Source organism: Eublepharis macularius, chromosome 3 (assembly GCF_028583425.1).
Source record: "Eublepharis macularius isolate TG4126 chromosome 3, MPM_Emac_v1.0, whole genome shotgun sequence".
In the NCBI taxonomy this organism is placed as follows: Eukaryota; Metazoa; Chordata; class Lepidosauria; order Squamata; family Eublepharidae; genus Eublepharis; species Eublepharis macularius.
The window spans coordinates 156,830,755-156,849,411 of record NC_072792.1 but is presented as its reverse complement, the minus strand read 5'-3'; the positions used below and the strand labels follow the sequence as shown (position 1 = coordinate 156,849,411).

Genomic DNA, 18,657 nt, shown 5'->3' with positions numbered 1-18,657 from the left:
ACCCAGCAAGTTTTCATGGCAGAACAGGGATTAGAACCCAGGTGTCCCAGATCTTTGTTAAACCACCCTGAGCTCATCTGACGGGGAGGGTGGTCTAGAAATGTGGCTAAATAAATAAATAAATAAATCTTAGTCCAGCACACTAACTGCTACCCCACACTAGCTCAAGTTTGATCCTCCATGATTCTGTAAGAACACCAGAACACATGTTAAAATGCATGTTTCAAAAATAGCAGGCGTACTCTGTTCAGAAAGATGAATTTATCTACTCGGGTTATTAAATAAAATCACAGCTCTGATCCTTGTGTAAAGGTGCTAGACACAGCCTCTTATAGTAGTAATGAATATAGGCTGTACTCTATATGATATTTACTCCTGCTCCTGACAGACATACTGTCTATGCAAACTCAAATCCTAGTATGCTGCCTGTGCCTGTGGGAGCAGACCACCTTGTGGCAGTCTTGCCCTTTGCTATGTACTGGACTTGGTAGGTGACTCCATACCCTGCCCTCTGCATACCTGGAACAGGGCTACCTATTAAGGTACTAAAGAAACACTTACTATAGGAGTAGGTAAACTTCTTGGTCCAAGTGATTAAAAAAACCTGTGAAAATGCGGGAACACCAGAAAAGCAAAAGGGCAAGGGAAACCAGGGTTATACTTGGCCACATTGACAGGTGGCAAGCTGAGCCCTAGTAATTATTACCAGCATCTCAGGGCCTTGATTTCTCATTGTTCTGTGTGCTAAGCAAAATGGTATGGTGTGCAACTATTCAGCAGGCATGTTGGGATTTATCTGTCTCTCTCTATAATAAGACTTCCAAAAGGCTTTTGACAAGGCTTCTGAGTAACCTTAGCAGACAGGATAAAAGGAAAGGCCCTCTTAAGGCTTAAAATTGGTTAATCAACAGGCAGCAGAAGGTAGGAATCAACTGACAGTCGTTGCGCTGGAAGGAAGCAAGCAGCTTGATTTTGAATTGGGGATGAGTAGTATAGTAGCCAGTTGATATCAAATTATTCAGGATGGTGAAAACCAAAGTGGATTGTGAAAGGCTACAAAAGTTTTATGTTGGTTAAGTGTAAACTGATGTACATTGAAACAACCACTCCCTCCTTAAGTATACGTTGAGGGGTCCTGAACTGGCTGAGAACAAGAGTTCCAGGGGAAAGCTTGCTAAAAGAGTGAACTCAGTGTGCTGGCAAACTCCATGCCAGGATGCTTAGGCAAGGGACTGAGAATAAAACAGCCAATATTGTAATGCTTTTTATAAAAAGCTGGGAGGGAAGGTAGCATGGTATAGCCTGATCTCATCAGATCTCAGAAACTAAGCAGGGTCAGTACTTGGATGAGCAACCAACAAAGAAGACCTCTGCTTCTCGCTTGCCTTGAGACTCTTGCTGGGCTTGCCATAAGTCGATTGCAACTTGATGGTAGATATACATGTGGTGCAGCCACATTTGGAATACTTGGAACAGTTCTGGTTGCCATATATGAAAAAGAATATTGCAGAGCCAGGAAAAGTACAGAAGAGGGGAACCAAGATGATCAAGGAGTTGCAGCACCTGTCTTACGAGGAAAGACTTTAGGGGTGTGTGATAGAGGTTTATAATATTATGTATCTAGTGCGTAGTGTTTTCCCATAATACTAGGACCCAATGAAGTTGATGGGCAATAGGTACAGGGCAGACAAAAGAAAATACTTCTTTGGAATTTGCTGCCAGTGGGTGTCGTAATGGCCACAGGCATAGATGGCTTTAAAAGGTCATACAGATTCATGGAGGAGCGGTCCATTGATAGCTATTAGTGAATAAAGGATCCTCCATATTCAAAGGCAGTAAACCTCTGAATACTAGCACTAGGAGGCAACATTGGGGAAGGCGGCCTTGGTCTCTATACCCTGTTCATTGCTCTCCAGGGCAATTGGTTGCCCACTGTATAAAACTGGATGCTGAACTAAATGGACCACTGGTCTAATCCAGCAGCACTACTACTATGGCATTAAGATAACTTACATAAAGATCTTTAAGCCCTTAGAAAATAAACTTAAGGTATGAACCATCCTCACACACTTGCAGCTGAGAGTAGTAGATAGAAACTCCATAGGGCAGTGGTCCCCAATATATTATCCTTGGATACCATGGCAACCACTGAGGGTTTCCTACTACCCCCAAACCTGTTCTGGTCCCCAAAGTCTGTCCTGGCTTTTGTTCACCTCACCAGAATAGCCGGTGCTTCAGAAGAATTCAGGAGGCATCACCTTTGTGTTTGTAGAGAACACCTATCCAGAAACAGCTGCTGCCGTGGTAGCAGGACGTTTGCTTTACAATCGCTCAACATTTGTGATTGGCCCTAGCACTCCGTGCCAGTGAGTCTATAATGGGCCCTGGCCTTTCATTACAGCCACTTGAGGGTGATGCTCATTCCCTGGTCCTCAAAATTCCAGAAGTACCCACAAAATTAGGCACCCTTGCCATAAAGCATAATGGAGCTCCTTACCTTTCTGACTCTCAGCTAGCTGGGAATAGTGCCAAGCATGCTACAGTGCACTCTTCCAATTGGAGAGTTGAATGATCCATGGAGCTGGACACAACTTATACTCTTACATCACACCAGTAAAAGACACAAGCAAGAGCTCAGGTGCTAAGACAGGAGATATTCCCTAAATTATGCCGGACTCAACCTCTGCAATGCTTTAAAAATAAACATCAACCACTGAAGATGAGCCCTAAAGCATACAGAAAGTCACTGCAGATGGAAATGCAACATCCTAGTTAATAAATACAGCTCAGTATTTTGCACTAGTTGAAGCTGTAATCTAAATTATCACAGCCTTATGTAGAACATGTTGCAATAATCAGATCAGAAGATGAGCAAAACAACAATGGCTGGATGCTACTAATCTGAAAGGCTGCAGATGACATATCAGCCTAAATTGATCAAAAAGACTGCTTGCAGATCTAGCAACAAAGCAGTCAAGAAGAATCCCAAGGTTTGCAGCCCTTACAGGATAGCACAATGCACATATTTAACAAATGAAGCTATTGTCCTTTGTTCTTAAGATCCATCGGTCTTTTCTGGATTCAGATTCAGTATAACTATACCCAGGAACTTTTTCAAGGAATTAACCACAGCTCTCAAATTGGATGAAAATCAGAGAGAGCTCAGTGTTACTCGCATATTGAAGTTGCTGCATTTCATGATACTGAAAATCTCTCAGTGGCTCCACACAGGTATTTAAACGCGCAGCCTCTGGGGAAACAGGGTTGGGTAACTCAACGGCCAACTTAACTGAGTGACCAAAGAACTGAAAAGGGATTCTTTTTTCTGCCTGTACTGAAAATCACTGGTGAAAGAGTCCTTGTTTAAAAATCAACACACCAGCCTGAAGGGATCTTTGTGTTTATTATAAAATTAATTTATGGCACTTAACAGCAGAAATATCCACATGGGTTTTGCGAAGTAATAGAATAAATATTTTAAAGCCTAGAAATTTGTTGAGCGGTTTTTTTCACTGAAGTCTATTGTTTACATTTAAATTAAAGAGCTTTTCTCAAATATTTTTCATTTTTGACTGCAATAATTTTTGTTGCAACCTTTTTGTTTCTTTTGTTCTTTTTTGTTTTACAAACTGTAAATGAAATTGCAGTTTCAGTGTATTAATCAAACAAATTATGACAACTTAGTAATAATGGAACATAATTCTAAATGCAGTAGATTTATTTCATACGTTTTCATTTTTTTTTTACAAATACTGAATAATTTACATGGCATTATCAAAAAGTATTACAGTTTATAAAAGAAAGTATATGGACTAAATGTCAGACATCTCATGTGCCACACTGTGAGACAAAATTAAAAAAAAGCTTAACATTGCAGCACCATTTAATATGTAATAAAAAATTATCCCATTGTATACCAAAATTCTTTACTAATTTATACTATTCTCAATAGCAGTTCATGAAAAAAATATAAACAAAAACAAATTGCTGGCACATGGATGCTTCTAAAAATATGACCTCCAGTGTGCAATTTCAAAAACCCTAGACAAAATGAAGGACTTTTCTAATCGATGCTCATGTAACTGTCATTAAACAAAAACATCAAAATGCCAGAACATGTAAAGTAGACTACAAGAAAAGCAAGTCATGTGTTGAAGTAACTGAACAGTGAGGATTAAAAAACTGTGCTGTTTCAAAGGTCCCTTAACCTCTGATGTAACAGTGGGGCAAACTTATCAGTTGTAGCAGGAAGTATTATTTTGAGTGAAATGAATCAATGTCCATAGAAAACAAATGAATACAGAATGTTCTGTTCTCCACCTCCAAAGATTTCTGAACATTATAAAGATAACATCCCATCTCACATTAGTACACTGAGAAAAAAAAGACATCATTTGGAAACAAAATTGATTAGATAAAATTGAGGATATAGGTACATATACACGCGCACACACAAAAAGATTTAACCAACCATCATCCTAAGCTTTGGTTATATAAAGTGCAGTTCAGTTCTTTGAATTATATTACTGTATTCTGTATCCAGCCATTTTTTTAGCTCATTCTCCCTGCAAATCTTTAAATATATGTTCTACAGTTTTACTTATAACAGGCTCAGGTTTTTTTTAACTAGCTATATAAATTAATGTTAATTGTATGTATCTCAGGACTGAACTGGATGTTCAGGGGGACATCTGGAATGTCACCTAACTGTGAAGGGAGACTATGATTTGCAGTGGAAAAATATCGTGTGATCAGGGGAGTGGGGTACATAACCCTCTGCCTGCCTGCCATTTCTACAGTCAACCCTCTTCCCCCCAGCCTCTGGTATCCAGATATACATTTGTTGCATCACACGGAAAAGTAGTACGTGGAAGGAATAAAAATGGCAGGCTAGGGAAAATTTAAATACTCTTTTACTGCTTCTCAACTGCAAATCATGCCCTTCACCTGTCACTCTGTAGCTGTTCAGTGATGACTCAGGTTACCAACCCAGGTCTACCGTTGAACATCTAATTTGGCCCTCAGTACCATATGCATTGTATTTATAAGCTTTAAAATGTGTAACTTCTGAAGTACAGTAACTGCACGTGTAAATCACATTTTTTTCATTACATTTAGTACATAGATCTTCCTAGCAACAGTGAACTCGGGGCATGCACTTACCACATCAATGTGTGTGGTATTCTGTACACATTTGAGGATGGCTTCTGCACCACCATCACACACAGGCATATAATATGCCACCCAAAAGCAGCTGTAGAAAACTATGGCTGGAGGCATGGCATGCACCTCTGAGAACACTATGTCTGTAACCATGTTTCTCATACCTTTTGCTGAATAAAGTTTTCAAGTTTTATTATAATACATGCTGTACATTCCATCACTCTCATAGCAACTTCAGAAGTGAACCTGTCATTTGGAATCTGTGGAAAAGGAAGGAGGTCTGGATAGCGTGTTTTTAAGCTGTCTACTCCGTATGCTTCCAGGGTGTGAACATCATTAGTAAGACCTTCAAGCTGTTGACTATATTCCTCAATTTTCTGTGCTAGTGCAGTTGGTTTCACATCTTTATCTGACTTGCCCCTTACTGCATAATCAGCAGCAATCAAGGCTAGCTTGGTAGACAAATAACATTTGAAGCATACCCATTCATTGGCATTTTTATGAAGATCATTTCTTGCAGCTGAGAAGTTTGCTCTGGCTTGCCTCAACCACCTACGTGCCTCAACAGGATTTCCTACTGACTTAAATGTGGGTGGCACAAAAAATCGCTGAGAGTAAGATGGGCCTGTAGAAGATGGACACTTTTCTTTTGATTGTTGCCTTTCAGATTTATGGCTTGTAGCTTCCTGATTCCAAGAAGTGTAAAATCTCTGAAACGAAAATTTGTCTGATTGAAATCGGGAAGCTGAAGATGAAAATGTTCGCCTGGATGCTCTATCTGCATTTTGGTCTATAAAAGCCTGCTTTTCTAGCCTGTTGATTTCATTTTGTAAATGTTTGAAAACTTCATTGGCTATATCAAGGTTCTCTGCATTTTTGTCTGGATGCCATTTAAGATACAGTCTTCTTATAATCTTCTTTCTTTCAGATTCTGGAAGCTTCCAGGCTTGTTCCACCACTGATGTAACTTCTCTTAAAATTTCTGACAGAGAATTTGCTTTAATTTTTTTGGGAGAATGATGTTTAGATGATGATGACTTGTGACTTTCCCTTCCAGGGAACAGAGGAGGAATTGTCCTTGGTCCATGTGCTGGAAATTCTGTGGGACTTGTGGGTGTAGATGGTGCACTGTCCCTGCTTTGAGAACTCTCATCAGGTCTTGAGAATTTGTACAAGTCAAGAGAACTTACTATTTTGTACTCACTGTACCCAATGTCAATCTGATAAATCTTGCCAAGGAAACTAGAATTTTCCTCATCTTCTCTTTCTACTTCTTGTACAATGATAGCATATGTATAGGTTGGATGGTATGATCCATATATATCGCCTCCTTCTGCATCAACAAGATAGCCAACATATTCTCCTGGATAAAAAACATTCATTGGATCCATAAGAAGCGTGTAGTGGATTTCAGATGGTATAGGTGTGCCAGGCATGGGCAGCTCAAGTTTTGATGGCTCTGAAGAGTCATACTTCACTCCTAAACTGTCAAGCTTTTCACTAATTCTATAAATATCATTGCAGCCCAACATGGCAATTAAATAGGAAGTATCAGAAATCAGATTATCAGTTGCAGATTTCAAGGTCATTGCTAATGCTAGAAGGAAATTTATATCTTTGCTGTCTGAGTGCTGTATATAAAGTAATATTACTGCATTTCCATATCTCTTTAAAAAAGCAAATGTTTCACTTCTGCTGTGAGGAATAGGAGCAAAACCTTTAACCCGTAATGTTGTTTGTAGCTTCTCAAAACAAGAAACTTTCAAGCCTTCCCGTAAGGCTTTGCAAAGTCTTATGGCTTTCTCTTCATTGGCTAAGAATGCGTTGTCATTTTCGTGTTTCATAATTCTAATAAGTCCTGTAATGAACTGTTCAGAAGATAGCAGTAACTGGAGCCTTCCCTGAAGAGAACAAAGTGCCCCAAACTGGCAGATTTTGGGCGAGTCTTCATCCAACTGCTCCTCAAGAATACTGCTAAGAAGACGAGGCCGCAGTTTCTGAGGAAAGAGCATTATCAGCTTAGTGTGAAAACCATGGTCTTTTCCCAAGTAACACTGGCTAAGATCAACCAGCATTTGCACACCAATGTTTCCTTGTATTCTACTTTTATAATGAGGGGCATCATCAAAAACCAAGATGCTTGATTTTACCAGTCTACCATCTTGACTAGGAAGGTAAAGAGCCAGATCTCGCACATTCTCCAGATCATTTCTAACCTTAACAGAATCATTTTGAAGGCTTTTGAATAGGCCAGAAACAACTCGCTTAACGGTACGCATTTCATTAGGATCAAGCTGTTTCCCCTCAGAATTCTTGAATATGCGACTCAGGACCTCCACATACTGCTTTGTTGAAATGACATCTTCAGTGCCTAAGTGTTTAAATAACTGGTGGAAGGTACCCAGTTCTAGTGGAAGCTTGTAAAGGTAAGGCTTAAAATCAGACTCGTACTCAAGATTTATTACTACTTCCTCAGGCTTCAACAGCTTCCAACCTTCTTCAACCATCACAAAAGCAACTCCTCGAAGCTGAAATCGGAATTCCTTTTTCTCTGTACTGAGATATTCATAAATACTCCTTAGGACTTTAACCCTTGTTTTCACCATCTCTTCATCCAATGTTGTTATATTGCATATATTTCTACAGTTATTTATAACTTTGTCTAGAGGGGGATCCAAATTGACATTAAGCATAGTTAAAACCTGCTCAAGTTGTTCTTGTGGACCAAGACTGCTTCCTTCTTGTTCTTTGATACTTAAAGGTGTTGCTTTTTCTGGAAGAATAGGGCATGAAGTCCACAGAAGCTGCAAAACATCAGTTTGTTTGAATTTAGGATTTACCTGGGCTCCACTAAATTTTATGAGCGGGAGTGTTCCATTAACCTCTTGATACTGTGGATGGAATCTGACAATTTCTGCGGGAGCACGTTCTGGACACAAGAATGCAATTAAAGATAATTCTTTAAGAAAATTTCCAGAGAATAAATCAGTTCTTTCTTGAAATATATGATGAAGGAGTACATCCACTGTATTCTGCAGTGTATCCTTAGTCCAGTTTTCTGTGTTAGCTCTCATACTGACCTCTTTAGCAAACTGCAATATCTGCTGCTGGGAAATAATGTACTTAAGTCCCATGTTTCGGAGAAATGCTACCCATGAAGTAAGAAATGCAGCACGATTCTTAGGTTTTGTGAGTTGTTCCAGTTTTTTAAAGAAATCTTGCGGTATAAAGAATTTTTCAGGGAGCATAACTTCAAACACACTTACAGTTTTGTCATAAAAATTCTTTGCAGGTTTTAGCCTATTACAAGCATCATGAATGATCAAAAAGCTCTCTAACTTTTCAAAAAGTTGTTCTTTTATTTCAGTCGATTCTTCAATGCTGGAGAGTCTATTCTTTAAGTAAATGAGATGTTCCAGCTTTGCATCATAAGACAGACTTTCAATCTTTGGTAAAAGGTGCTTCAGATAAACTTCAAGGTCATCCACTCGAACACACCCAAGCACATTGTACAAATCATTTAAATGGATTTTCTCTTCAAGAAAGGCAGAAGAAGTTGACAGTGTCCATCTATCCACTTCAACTGAGGGGATACTTCTTGTGAGTACGTAACATGCTCCACATTTTGAAATACTTATGTATTTTCCACTGATAGATTTATAGCATGGAAGGGACCTCAAAATTTTAATGTCATCCTGAGATGTTAAATGATTTAGATTGCAACTGAAGTACATTAAGAGAGCCTCAAAGTCACTTTCAGCTAATTTTTCAGTCTTGAATGTTGAAGTCTGAACCATGTAATGTATAGCTCTTAAAATGCTTGAAGGGTTATCTATATTTGCTGTATGTCCTGATAATAAGGGCACTAGTGCATTGTCTTTGGAGCAAATTTTGTTCAGAGCAAGCTGAATACAACCAGTTTTCATTAAAGCATGAAAAACTTTATCAGTCTGAGAATTTGGGAAGAGTGCTATATGCATAAGACTGAGAGGAAGCAAAACATCACAGTCTGGTACAACAAGCTGATTGGAGGAGACAGTGAATTTTGTACCTGGAAGCAATGCCCAATCTTTCAATGTATCAACAACATCTTCAAAGGTTGGTTTTGCATCTTCCTGGTCATCTTTGGCACTTACAGATTCACTAATAAAATGCCATGTGTTCTTAAGCCATGATTCACTTGCAAAGTTTTCTTTCCATCTCATACAGCCTCTAGCCTTGTATTCTCTTGGCAACACAGATGGCAACAAATCAGCAAAGCTAGTGATATCAAAGCCTTTTGCTACATTGCATTTAAGTAAAATAGTGCTATATCGTAAATAGAGTGTGTTCATAAACAAATCTTTTCGTGAAGGGATCAGTTCATGATAGGTTGTTAAAAACTTTGGCCGCTTTGAGTCAAAAACTTGCAACACGCTGTCAAGTGTAATGAGCAGAGGTAATCCTTCAATATTGATTTCATCTTCTTCTGCATCTTTAAAACAGTAGTCAACAAGAAGTTTTAGACTGTGAAAAAGCTTTAAGTTCGTCTGCTGAAGACGGCAAGGAAGTTTTCCGATGTGGCAATTAGAATCTGGAGAGGAAAATGTCATCAAAAATGATCGGACATCAGCAGGAGTCACATAGCTCACAGGAATCCCTGCATCCACAAGACAGTGATAAAGATTTGCAGTTTCATCACAACTATATATCAAGTTGAAACCAATTTCTAAAAGTAGATGTTTGAGTCTATAGACATTTTCTGCTACTGTTTTGCGTGTTGTAATGTTGTACTCTACATTTTTGAGGTGTTGCAACTCATCTTGTAACAAATTGTCAAAGAAAGGCCTAGCTTTGCTTGAGATAGCCATATTAATCCAAGTAATGATAATTGCTGAATGCAAATCAGAGCCATCAATGCTTGGAGCTCGTACAACAGGTAAGAGGCGTTTTGACTCTTCGTGAATGCAGCTGTACACTGCTTTCACTAAGCAGTACCAGTCAGGCTGCAGATCAAGTCTGTTAACTGGAAAGAAAGAGAGAAACTTTTTCAAAATGTCTTTCACAATATGCATAGAGGTGTTTTGTAGTAGTGACACTGTTGGATCAGTGCCTTGAAAGTAACGCTTTTTCAGCTGAATCAGAAGCTCAACATAGGCTGGCGCTATCAATGCTGTCATTAGACTATTATTCCAGTCACTTCGTACTCCAACTCCATTATCATCACGCCACAGATTTCTTCGGGCAGAATCCAGAGCAAAGTGCCCATTGACATGAAATGGTAATCCAGTTTCTAGAGACAAAGGTAAGAAACAAAATGCTCTGTGTGGTTTTTTGTAGTTATGAGTAATGCATGCTGCAACTCCTCCTCGTGGAAAAAGAGTAATGTCCTCATTCTTGTGAGCTGATACAACACTCTTGGATACCTTTTCCATGGCTGAAAAACCTGACCGGTTGCAAATTAACCAAGTTGTAAGATTTCCTTCAGAGTCTTCAGTATCCATGGTGTAAGTTATTTGTTGCGTGGGTATCTCATTAAGCTGTTTCTTCTTAGTTACACTGTCTATCACAGAGGCATGGAATTGCTTCCGCTTCAGCCTATCTCCATCAGTTACTTTGCCTGTTACAGAATATAAGACATTAAGAGCTCCTGTAGTTTTCTCTATTTCACAAATAGAAATTTTTTCCATATGATTCAAAAACATCAAGAGTTCTGCTCCATCTGTGCGCAACTTATCAAGAAGATTTTGCACCATTCTGTCTGAACATGGCACTGGGGAGATTTCTGAAACTTTTGCCATTTCTCCATTTCGAAGTGGAAACCTAAACATTGTGCAGTTTTCGAGTTTAAAATGATCACCTAAATAGAGATCCAGTACATCTGAAAACTGTGTTCGGAAATCAGTATCCAGATCTCTAAACATGCGTCCAGGACTAATTGATGTAGCACCTGGTGCATATCGAGCATGAGGATCAAAAATACAAAGTATATCATTACCAGAAATGAATGAAGGGCAGTCTGTTATGTGATAGACAGAATTGAATCCTATGCCATACTGCCCAGTTTTACATGGGTTGCCTTCTTTAGTGCCTTTCCCGAGGTTTTGAATTCCTCTTATGTCATCTTCTGTAAAAGGCTGATTGTTGTAGACACATAGTGCAGGCCCTTGAAGTGGTGCCCATTTTTCATCAAATATTCGATCAACTGGATGTTGTCGAGGATCAAACACAAAACAGACTTCTGTAGCTTTTGCATCATCTGCATTCTGAAGAAGCTCTTTCAGCATTTCTTTCTCTGATGGATATGCATTTAGAATACTTTTAATTCTGCCTGTTAATTTTTCTTTCTGTCCAAACTCAGTTCCGAGAGTAGTGAAGCAGATATTGGATGCGTATCTTTCTAAGGCTTTATGTCGCTTGGGTATAGCACCAAGCTTTACTGCTACTTCTCTAGGAATATCAGCATGGCAGTATTTTACAGTTGTGTCTTTCACTTTTATCCAAGGACAATCATTATAACACAAAGAATTAGCAGGCAGAAGAGCAAGATGTGTATCTGGTAACAAAATTTTGCCATAATTTTTTTCACAGAATTCTTGCTTCTTTTCTCTAATTAGACTCCATATTCCTTCGCTGATGATTCTCCTACACAGCTGAAAATTTTCTTCTGTCAGTGGTTTAGTTTCCCTTTCCTGATTGACAAGCTCAAGAACCTGAGCAAAATCTTCCACTGTAAAAGCATGATGCACACCTACACTTTCGAAAAGTTCACGAAAATTATTTCTATATTTATTAGGCAGTTGATGGAGATATGGTGCGGCCTCAAAATTCAGGTGAAAAGACACTTTTGTGGGGTCAACATAACCATTTTCAACAAGAATGAAACTACAGTTTTTCAGTTCCTCAATGATCATAGCTGTTTCATTTTGTAACAGTGCTTCATGGAGATATTTATAGCAAGCATTGGTAATGTTTTCCTGATACAAAGTGATGCCATCAAAAGACTTTGCAACTTCTTTCAATTGATTTATAACCATAGTAACAGTTGGTTTCTTCAACAAGCCTAAAAACTCTTTGACAGCCAATGGAATGTTTCCACAACCTTTAAAGGAATGGGAGTTTTCATTAAGGATTGGTTTTAACAGACAAATTATGTCTTGATGATCAGCTGTGAAAAGGTCCACTGCTGAAAACATCATTTCAGAATTAAAATCAGTGCCCTTCCAGTGCAATGAGAAACCTGCTGGTTTTGTGAGAAACGGAAGAAAAGGAATTGTTTGAAATTTTTCAGCAAATTCTTTAGCTCTGGGATCGCTATATTTAAGCTTTTCATCTATAAGATTTAATATTATACTGCTTCTGAGACATGCTGAAGCATGATCAGTCATATTAATGTCTGCTACTGACTCTGAACGTTCAACAAGGTCTTCCCATGAAATATCATCTTTTACCATGCCTAGCTGAACTAGTTTAACCAAAATTATTGGATTTAGGTAATCCTGATTGGTTCCATGGGGAAATCTTCCATCTTCTTTATCATACAATTTTGCAACTCGACCTTCAGGATGGATCAATCTTGATGGTTCCACCAGAGGGTGTTCAGTTAAAGAACAAGGAATACATGGAGTAACAGACAAAATTTCTGAGAACTCACCAATCTTTTCACTTAGAACATACTGCATTAAAGGATCACGGAGTTCTGCTTCAATCTCTTGAATATTTGGGAAAAATACTTCAGAAAAGAACTGTCTCTCTGAAAAAGTATTCTCTAGTAATATCTGTTTACATCCAGAGTCTTCAAAGCCAGCTTTGACCCATGAAGGAAGGTCTACAGCACAAAGATTTTTTGAGCCAGTTTTTTTAAGGTATTTGAGAAAAATCTTGAAGGCAGCTGCTCCAATGTCTGGACGTTTCAACAGAGAATCATCTAAGAATCTTACATTCTTCATGGACACCCAGGAAGAACCATCAGAGAACACTCGGATTCCTTCTTTGCCTTTCATATGAGCTATTTCTTCATAAAATCCTTGACATATAACTGAAAAATCATCATGCACCATGTCAGGATCAGGCCACACTGCACAGTAACTGTAATTCTCTAGCTCTCCACAGACTGCCATGTTGCGTAAAACTACAAGAGTGTCCAAATATGCTTTTACAATGACATGCCGCATAAAAACTGTGTTCCACCTTCCTTTTGTATCAGTCTTCCATATTTCTTTTCGATTTGATGTAACTGCAAAGGAACCATTAATGTGAACAGGTAGACCAGTTTTGATTCGAAGAGGTAAATAGCAAAATACTTCTCCTAAATTGCTGCAATTGGGCTTCACAGTCCATTTTTGATCCTGAGTTTCAGACAACATAACTCCAACTGAACCACAAGGCACAAGTCCTAGCCTTCGTCCACTTTCATGCAATGAAAATTTTAAGGCTTCCCCAGTATCCATGCAAGAACATATAAGCCACATTGTAGTGTCTACTGTTTTTTGTGGCAGCTCATCAGCAGGTCTTTTTGTCTGGCCCGATTTAGCCATTTCTAAAAAAGAAGGTGTATCATCTTCTGATCCCCTAAAAACTGGAGAATGCAAGTCAGTAATCCGCCTAAATACATGATGAAACTCTTCCACTATTACTTGCAATATGCACGAGGACTTTGGTGACTCTGTAGGAAGCTTTTTAGTACTACTACTGCATGTTTTCATGAGTTTAGCAGCTTCCTTTAGAATACTTATTACAGGGGTAGTTATTGCTTTGGACAAACACAGATTTTTTTTAATAGTCACAGTATCTTGTGCAGTACCTGGGTTACTTTCTTCTGTTTTCAAATATTTCAAAACCATAGAGTTTACACTCTGAGTAAAGAGTATCAGCCTGTGTCCACAAATACTAAACTCATCTACAAGAGAATATATGTCTGCAGTATTGTAGCAAGTACTGCTGACTTCGCTTACTTTAGCCTCCTGTTGAGTTCTAAAAGACAATCTGAAAAGTGTCCCTTTATAACTGTAAGGAGCCTCCACGGTCAATGGAAGATGACAACCAAACACACCTATAAATGGCTTGAACTGATTAGGGAATTTTCTAAGTCTTTTCTGCTGCTTACTCCAATTAATCTTGATCCCAGGATTGGACTTATCTCTTATATGTTTACTGAGGTGGTTGATATTTGGGTCAAACATGATCATAAACTCCCTGCTCATAATGATGGGGATATCAGTGATATGATAAACAGAATTAAAACCCAAGCCAAATTTTCCAACTTTGTCAACCTCGGCTCTTTTTAGAGACTCTCCTAATCGAGTTATATTTAGGAAGTCAGAGTCAGAAAATTCAGAGTTGTTGAAAGACCACAGGGCTGGTCCATGACAAGCTGCCATTCCAGGATCCAAAAGATTTTCTCTTATGTCATTATTTCGCCTCATGTCTATCAAAAAGTTACATTCAGTTGCATTAGCATCATCAGCATTCTGAAGAAGCTCTTTGAAGATATCTGATACAGAAGGGTATTCCTCCAAAATGTTTTTAATTCTTACAGTGAGGGGTTCTCTTTGCCCAGATTGTTCAAACCCCATATTTTCTGGATTAATCAACCTGGTACTGAGACAAGGTACATTCAACCATTCTGCAGTTTTCATGGGTATGTCTTCATGAACCAGAATTATTGGTTCAACAGCATCTTCAAGCAAATCATTTAAGTCATCAACCTTGATATCACAGTAGCAACACTCATGAATTGGCTTCATGGCAAGTCTGTATGGTTTTTTGCTAGAATATAAAGGAACAGGTGTATTTAAACTTGCAGGAATCTGGCAGCTGTACAACCACCTAATAATATTCAACATGATATGAAGATTTTGCTTACTCTCTTCTTCAGTAAGAGAATGTTCACTTTTCAGATATATTTTCTGAATGACCATGGAGACATGGTCTGGGCTCAGCAGCTCGATTGACCCACAGAATTTAAACAACTGATGAAATTTGGCCATAGTTTTCGGCACATGATGCAAATATGGCTGGAGGTCAAGATCATAAGCTGATTTTATTATTGCCTGAGAGAGTGAACAAAAAGTTTTACCAGTCCAGACCCAGGGAAATTTTAAGGCTTTAAAAGCCTCTTTACCCTCATCTAAGTGTTCATTCATGAATCCATAAATCTCAAGCAAGATGTGCTGAAACTGATAGTAATCTTCATCATTAAATTTTTTGGAACTATGCCAGTCTACTACCACTTTAAAATGTTTTAACACTGATTTGATGCTAGGTTTAATTGAAATCCCTAGTGCTTTTTCAACACTTGATCGGACACTTTCTACAAGGGGAACTGAGGAACCTACTAAGGTTGCCTGGGATAAATCACACATTTCAGGTGGCGAACACAGACTACAATGATCACCTTTCCAAATTAATGAATTTGGGTAATTTGGAGGTCTTTCCTTGCACACTGGAATCCACTTAATTTTTTTTAGCATGGCCTTTGTTTCAGGTGAATGCAGTAATGAAGAGCTTTTGTTCAAAATGGTTAACAAAGTTCTGGCTTTTCTTCTAAGTTCCTCCTGATCAGTGCTTGCACAGTCCTTCAAGCTTTCAATTTTATGTGCTATACTCAAAATATCTCTCTCTTCCAAGTTGTTCTCACTTTTTAAGCCTATTAATCTCAAAGAATGAAGAGTATCTGGAGATGTTTTAAACACAGGAGGAGGAAAGCAGTGGTCTTCCTCACCATAGAACAGATTCTGTAATACCTCTATCTCAGGATCAAAAAGTTCATTAGCTGATACCATCTTGTCTTCTGAAATCTGAATAAATTTTAGTGGGGTCAGCCAATCCAACACTTCTGCATTTTCATTTTTGAGGAAAGTCAGATTTTCCAGAAACCACAGCATAATTTTTGTTGCTTCTTCAGTAGAATAAAAGTCATTTTCAATGTCTTTTAAAATAAACTTCATGCAATCAGTGGTCTTTAGCTGTTCTATTTTCAATATATTTACTAAACGAATAGTAGCTTCATCACTACTGTCAACTAGTGAAACAGACAGTTTAACATTAGGCGGAAGTTTGGCAGTGTGATGCAGTACTTTACAACCTTTCAATGCAGTAAAAGAATGTTCTTCATCAAGCGAATGTTCAATTTTCTTAAATATCACTAGTTCATGAATGATTCTTTTCTCTTTTTCACTAATATCAGTTAAACTAGCAAGGAAGCTCCTAAGGGCATTTTTGTATGATATGGAGAATGATGCAACATGATCCGTTAATTTCTGTAAAGGAAGTTTTTCCATTATTTGCAAAACTACATTTGGCAATGGGGCATGTACATATTTTTTTAAAAGTGGATGCTGTATGGAAGGATCCAGTTCCTTAATCACAATCCCACCAAGTTGCTCGGTTATGTCAGCTAAAAATTCCGGAAGTTGTGTTTCAGATCCATCATCTAGAATAACTGAAGATGGAGTCCTCAGTCTAATAAGTTCTACCACTTCTTGGTCTTTACTTAGTAATGTCTTTGGGATAAGTGGCATATCATCAAACAAGGATAAGTCTTCAGAGAAATGTAAATACAGGTTCTTCCATACCATTTTAAGCCATGAAACGGGTGGGTGATTTTGATCTTCAGAATGTGGGAACCACTGCACTGTTATATCTCTATCAGGCCACAGAGTATTCAAAACTTCTTTGACAAGTCGTGCAAATCGTTCAGGATTCAGAAGTTGTAGTTGAGTGCACAGTCTTCCTGAAATAAAAAATAAAACTATTCAAACTAAATAATAACATTAAGAATACTTTTGTAGAACAGAAAGATGAAAAGGAAAAAAATATCACAAACTGTTTTTTGGAGCCATTTACTAAAAAGTCATCATATTCTATTGTAATTTGATTATCTGGATCAGATTACAATGTGAAATAGCATTAAGTACACTTGGGAAGCCGGATCACTGTGGATCATCTTTAGTTGTCACATTCCAACCCCGTGAAACAAAGCAAACCATTCCTGCTCTACTATGCTCACCAGGAAAACTATGTATCAGGCCATACTAGAAGCTAGGGGTTTCTACAGTCCACAAAGTGCCATAAGAGAGTAGGCAAACAGTTTAGACAAAAACCTTTTGCTGATTTCACACACATTAGACAATACACTTTCAATGGACTTCAGTGGTCATTTGCAAGTGGATTTTCCTGTTTCACACAATGCTAAAGTGCATTAAAAGTGTGAGAAAGCAGCCTTTGTCCTTTTCTAATCAAGGAGTAATTGTTTGTGTGTGACATGCCTGTATTACAACAAGAGAAAGGGGAAGATGCTTGCATATATGCCCCAATAGCGAACTATTCCCTTGTATCTGCTCTGAAGCCTTAACAAGTGAATCCGTTTTATTTAGCAAGGCAGATGGCAGAACTACTATTTCATCAGAAAACTACTTTACCACTGTTTTAAACATGCACCGATAGTTCGTTTCACCAGTACGCATCTGATCTGTGCATGTTCCTCTGCTGAAAATAAGAATATCAATAAGGCCATATACTTAATTATATTAAGGACAAAGTACCTAGAAAGCACTTTGTATGTGTTGGCTGCTGAGGAACAAAGATTCGTATGGAGCCCGATTTTATCTTTAGTAAAGAAATATGGGTCCTTTATTTAAGGAACTCTGCTTAGGATAGGAAAGATACTCTATCATTAAATAGATCTATGTGTAAAACGGTACTAAATTTAAAACCTTTTCAGGGTATACTTTGCAGATGAAGGGACTAAGTGACACAAAACGAATGATTTGGTATATTGACAGAGATGATAAACATTTATTATAACAAATCAAGTAACTTAAGCGTAAATGTTATTGTACATTTTGATCAACAATCATGTTATTGTACAGTTGTTTGATCAACAAGTCTTAAACAAAAACAAAATACAAAACCCTGTCCACAGATTTACAAGCTAGAACAGATGGAAACATCAGTTCCAAGCTCTAGTTACTCTAAGAAATCCCAAGAACAGAACATCACAACATTGAAACACTGTTAGGTAGGGTTTTCCTGGTTAACATTTGATACAATAAATACAATACTTATCTGTCTAATCTAGCATAACCTTAGCTATCCTAAAGGAACCTACTGCGATGGAATACATAATCCCTAATATGTAATAGTTCTATACAAGACATATATCTTGAAAAATTATACTGCAGATATTTTACAATACTTTAGTAGTATACTAGAAAATTATTACTATTAAAGAAAGTCAAAATTAACAGTTTCATCTACAAATTAAAATACCTGTGATACACTTTAGTCACCTTTTAAAACACTGAAGTACTGCCTAAGTTCTGAAACATGGTCACAATCAGGACAAGAAACACAAGCAAAATTCAGGCAATAACACAGCAACCAAAATAAATTAATTCTATCTCTTCAATTTAATTGGAAATTATTACATATTGCAGGTTGCATAACATTTTTATATTATACAATCTCTTTTCTTACTTTTTAAACTAAAAAAACCTACATAAATGTAATCCA

The 18,657-nt window shown here is 37.9% G+C and overlaps 1 protein-coding gene across 1 annotated transcript in view; it reads right to left on the bottom strand.

Annotated features, from left to right (window-relative positions):
• Window positions 1–3,384: 3,384 nt before the first annotated feature.
• Window positions 3,385–18,657, bottom strand: part of SACS (sacsin molecular chaperone) — a 36,865-nt gene continuing 21,592 nt past the window's right edge. Inside the window, exon 7 of the mRNA XM_054973946.1 lies at window positions 3,385–16,876. Coding sequence (XP_054829921.1) covers window positions 5,322–16,876 — 11,555 coding nt within the window. The 3' untranslated portion in view covers window positions 3,385–5,321. The remainder of the gene's footprint in view (window positions 16,877–18,657) is intronic.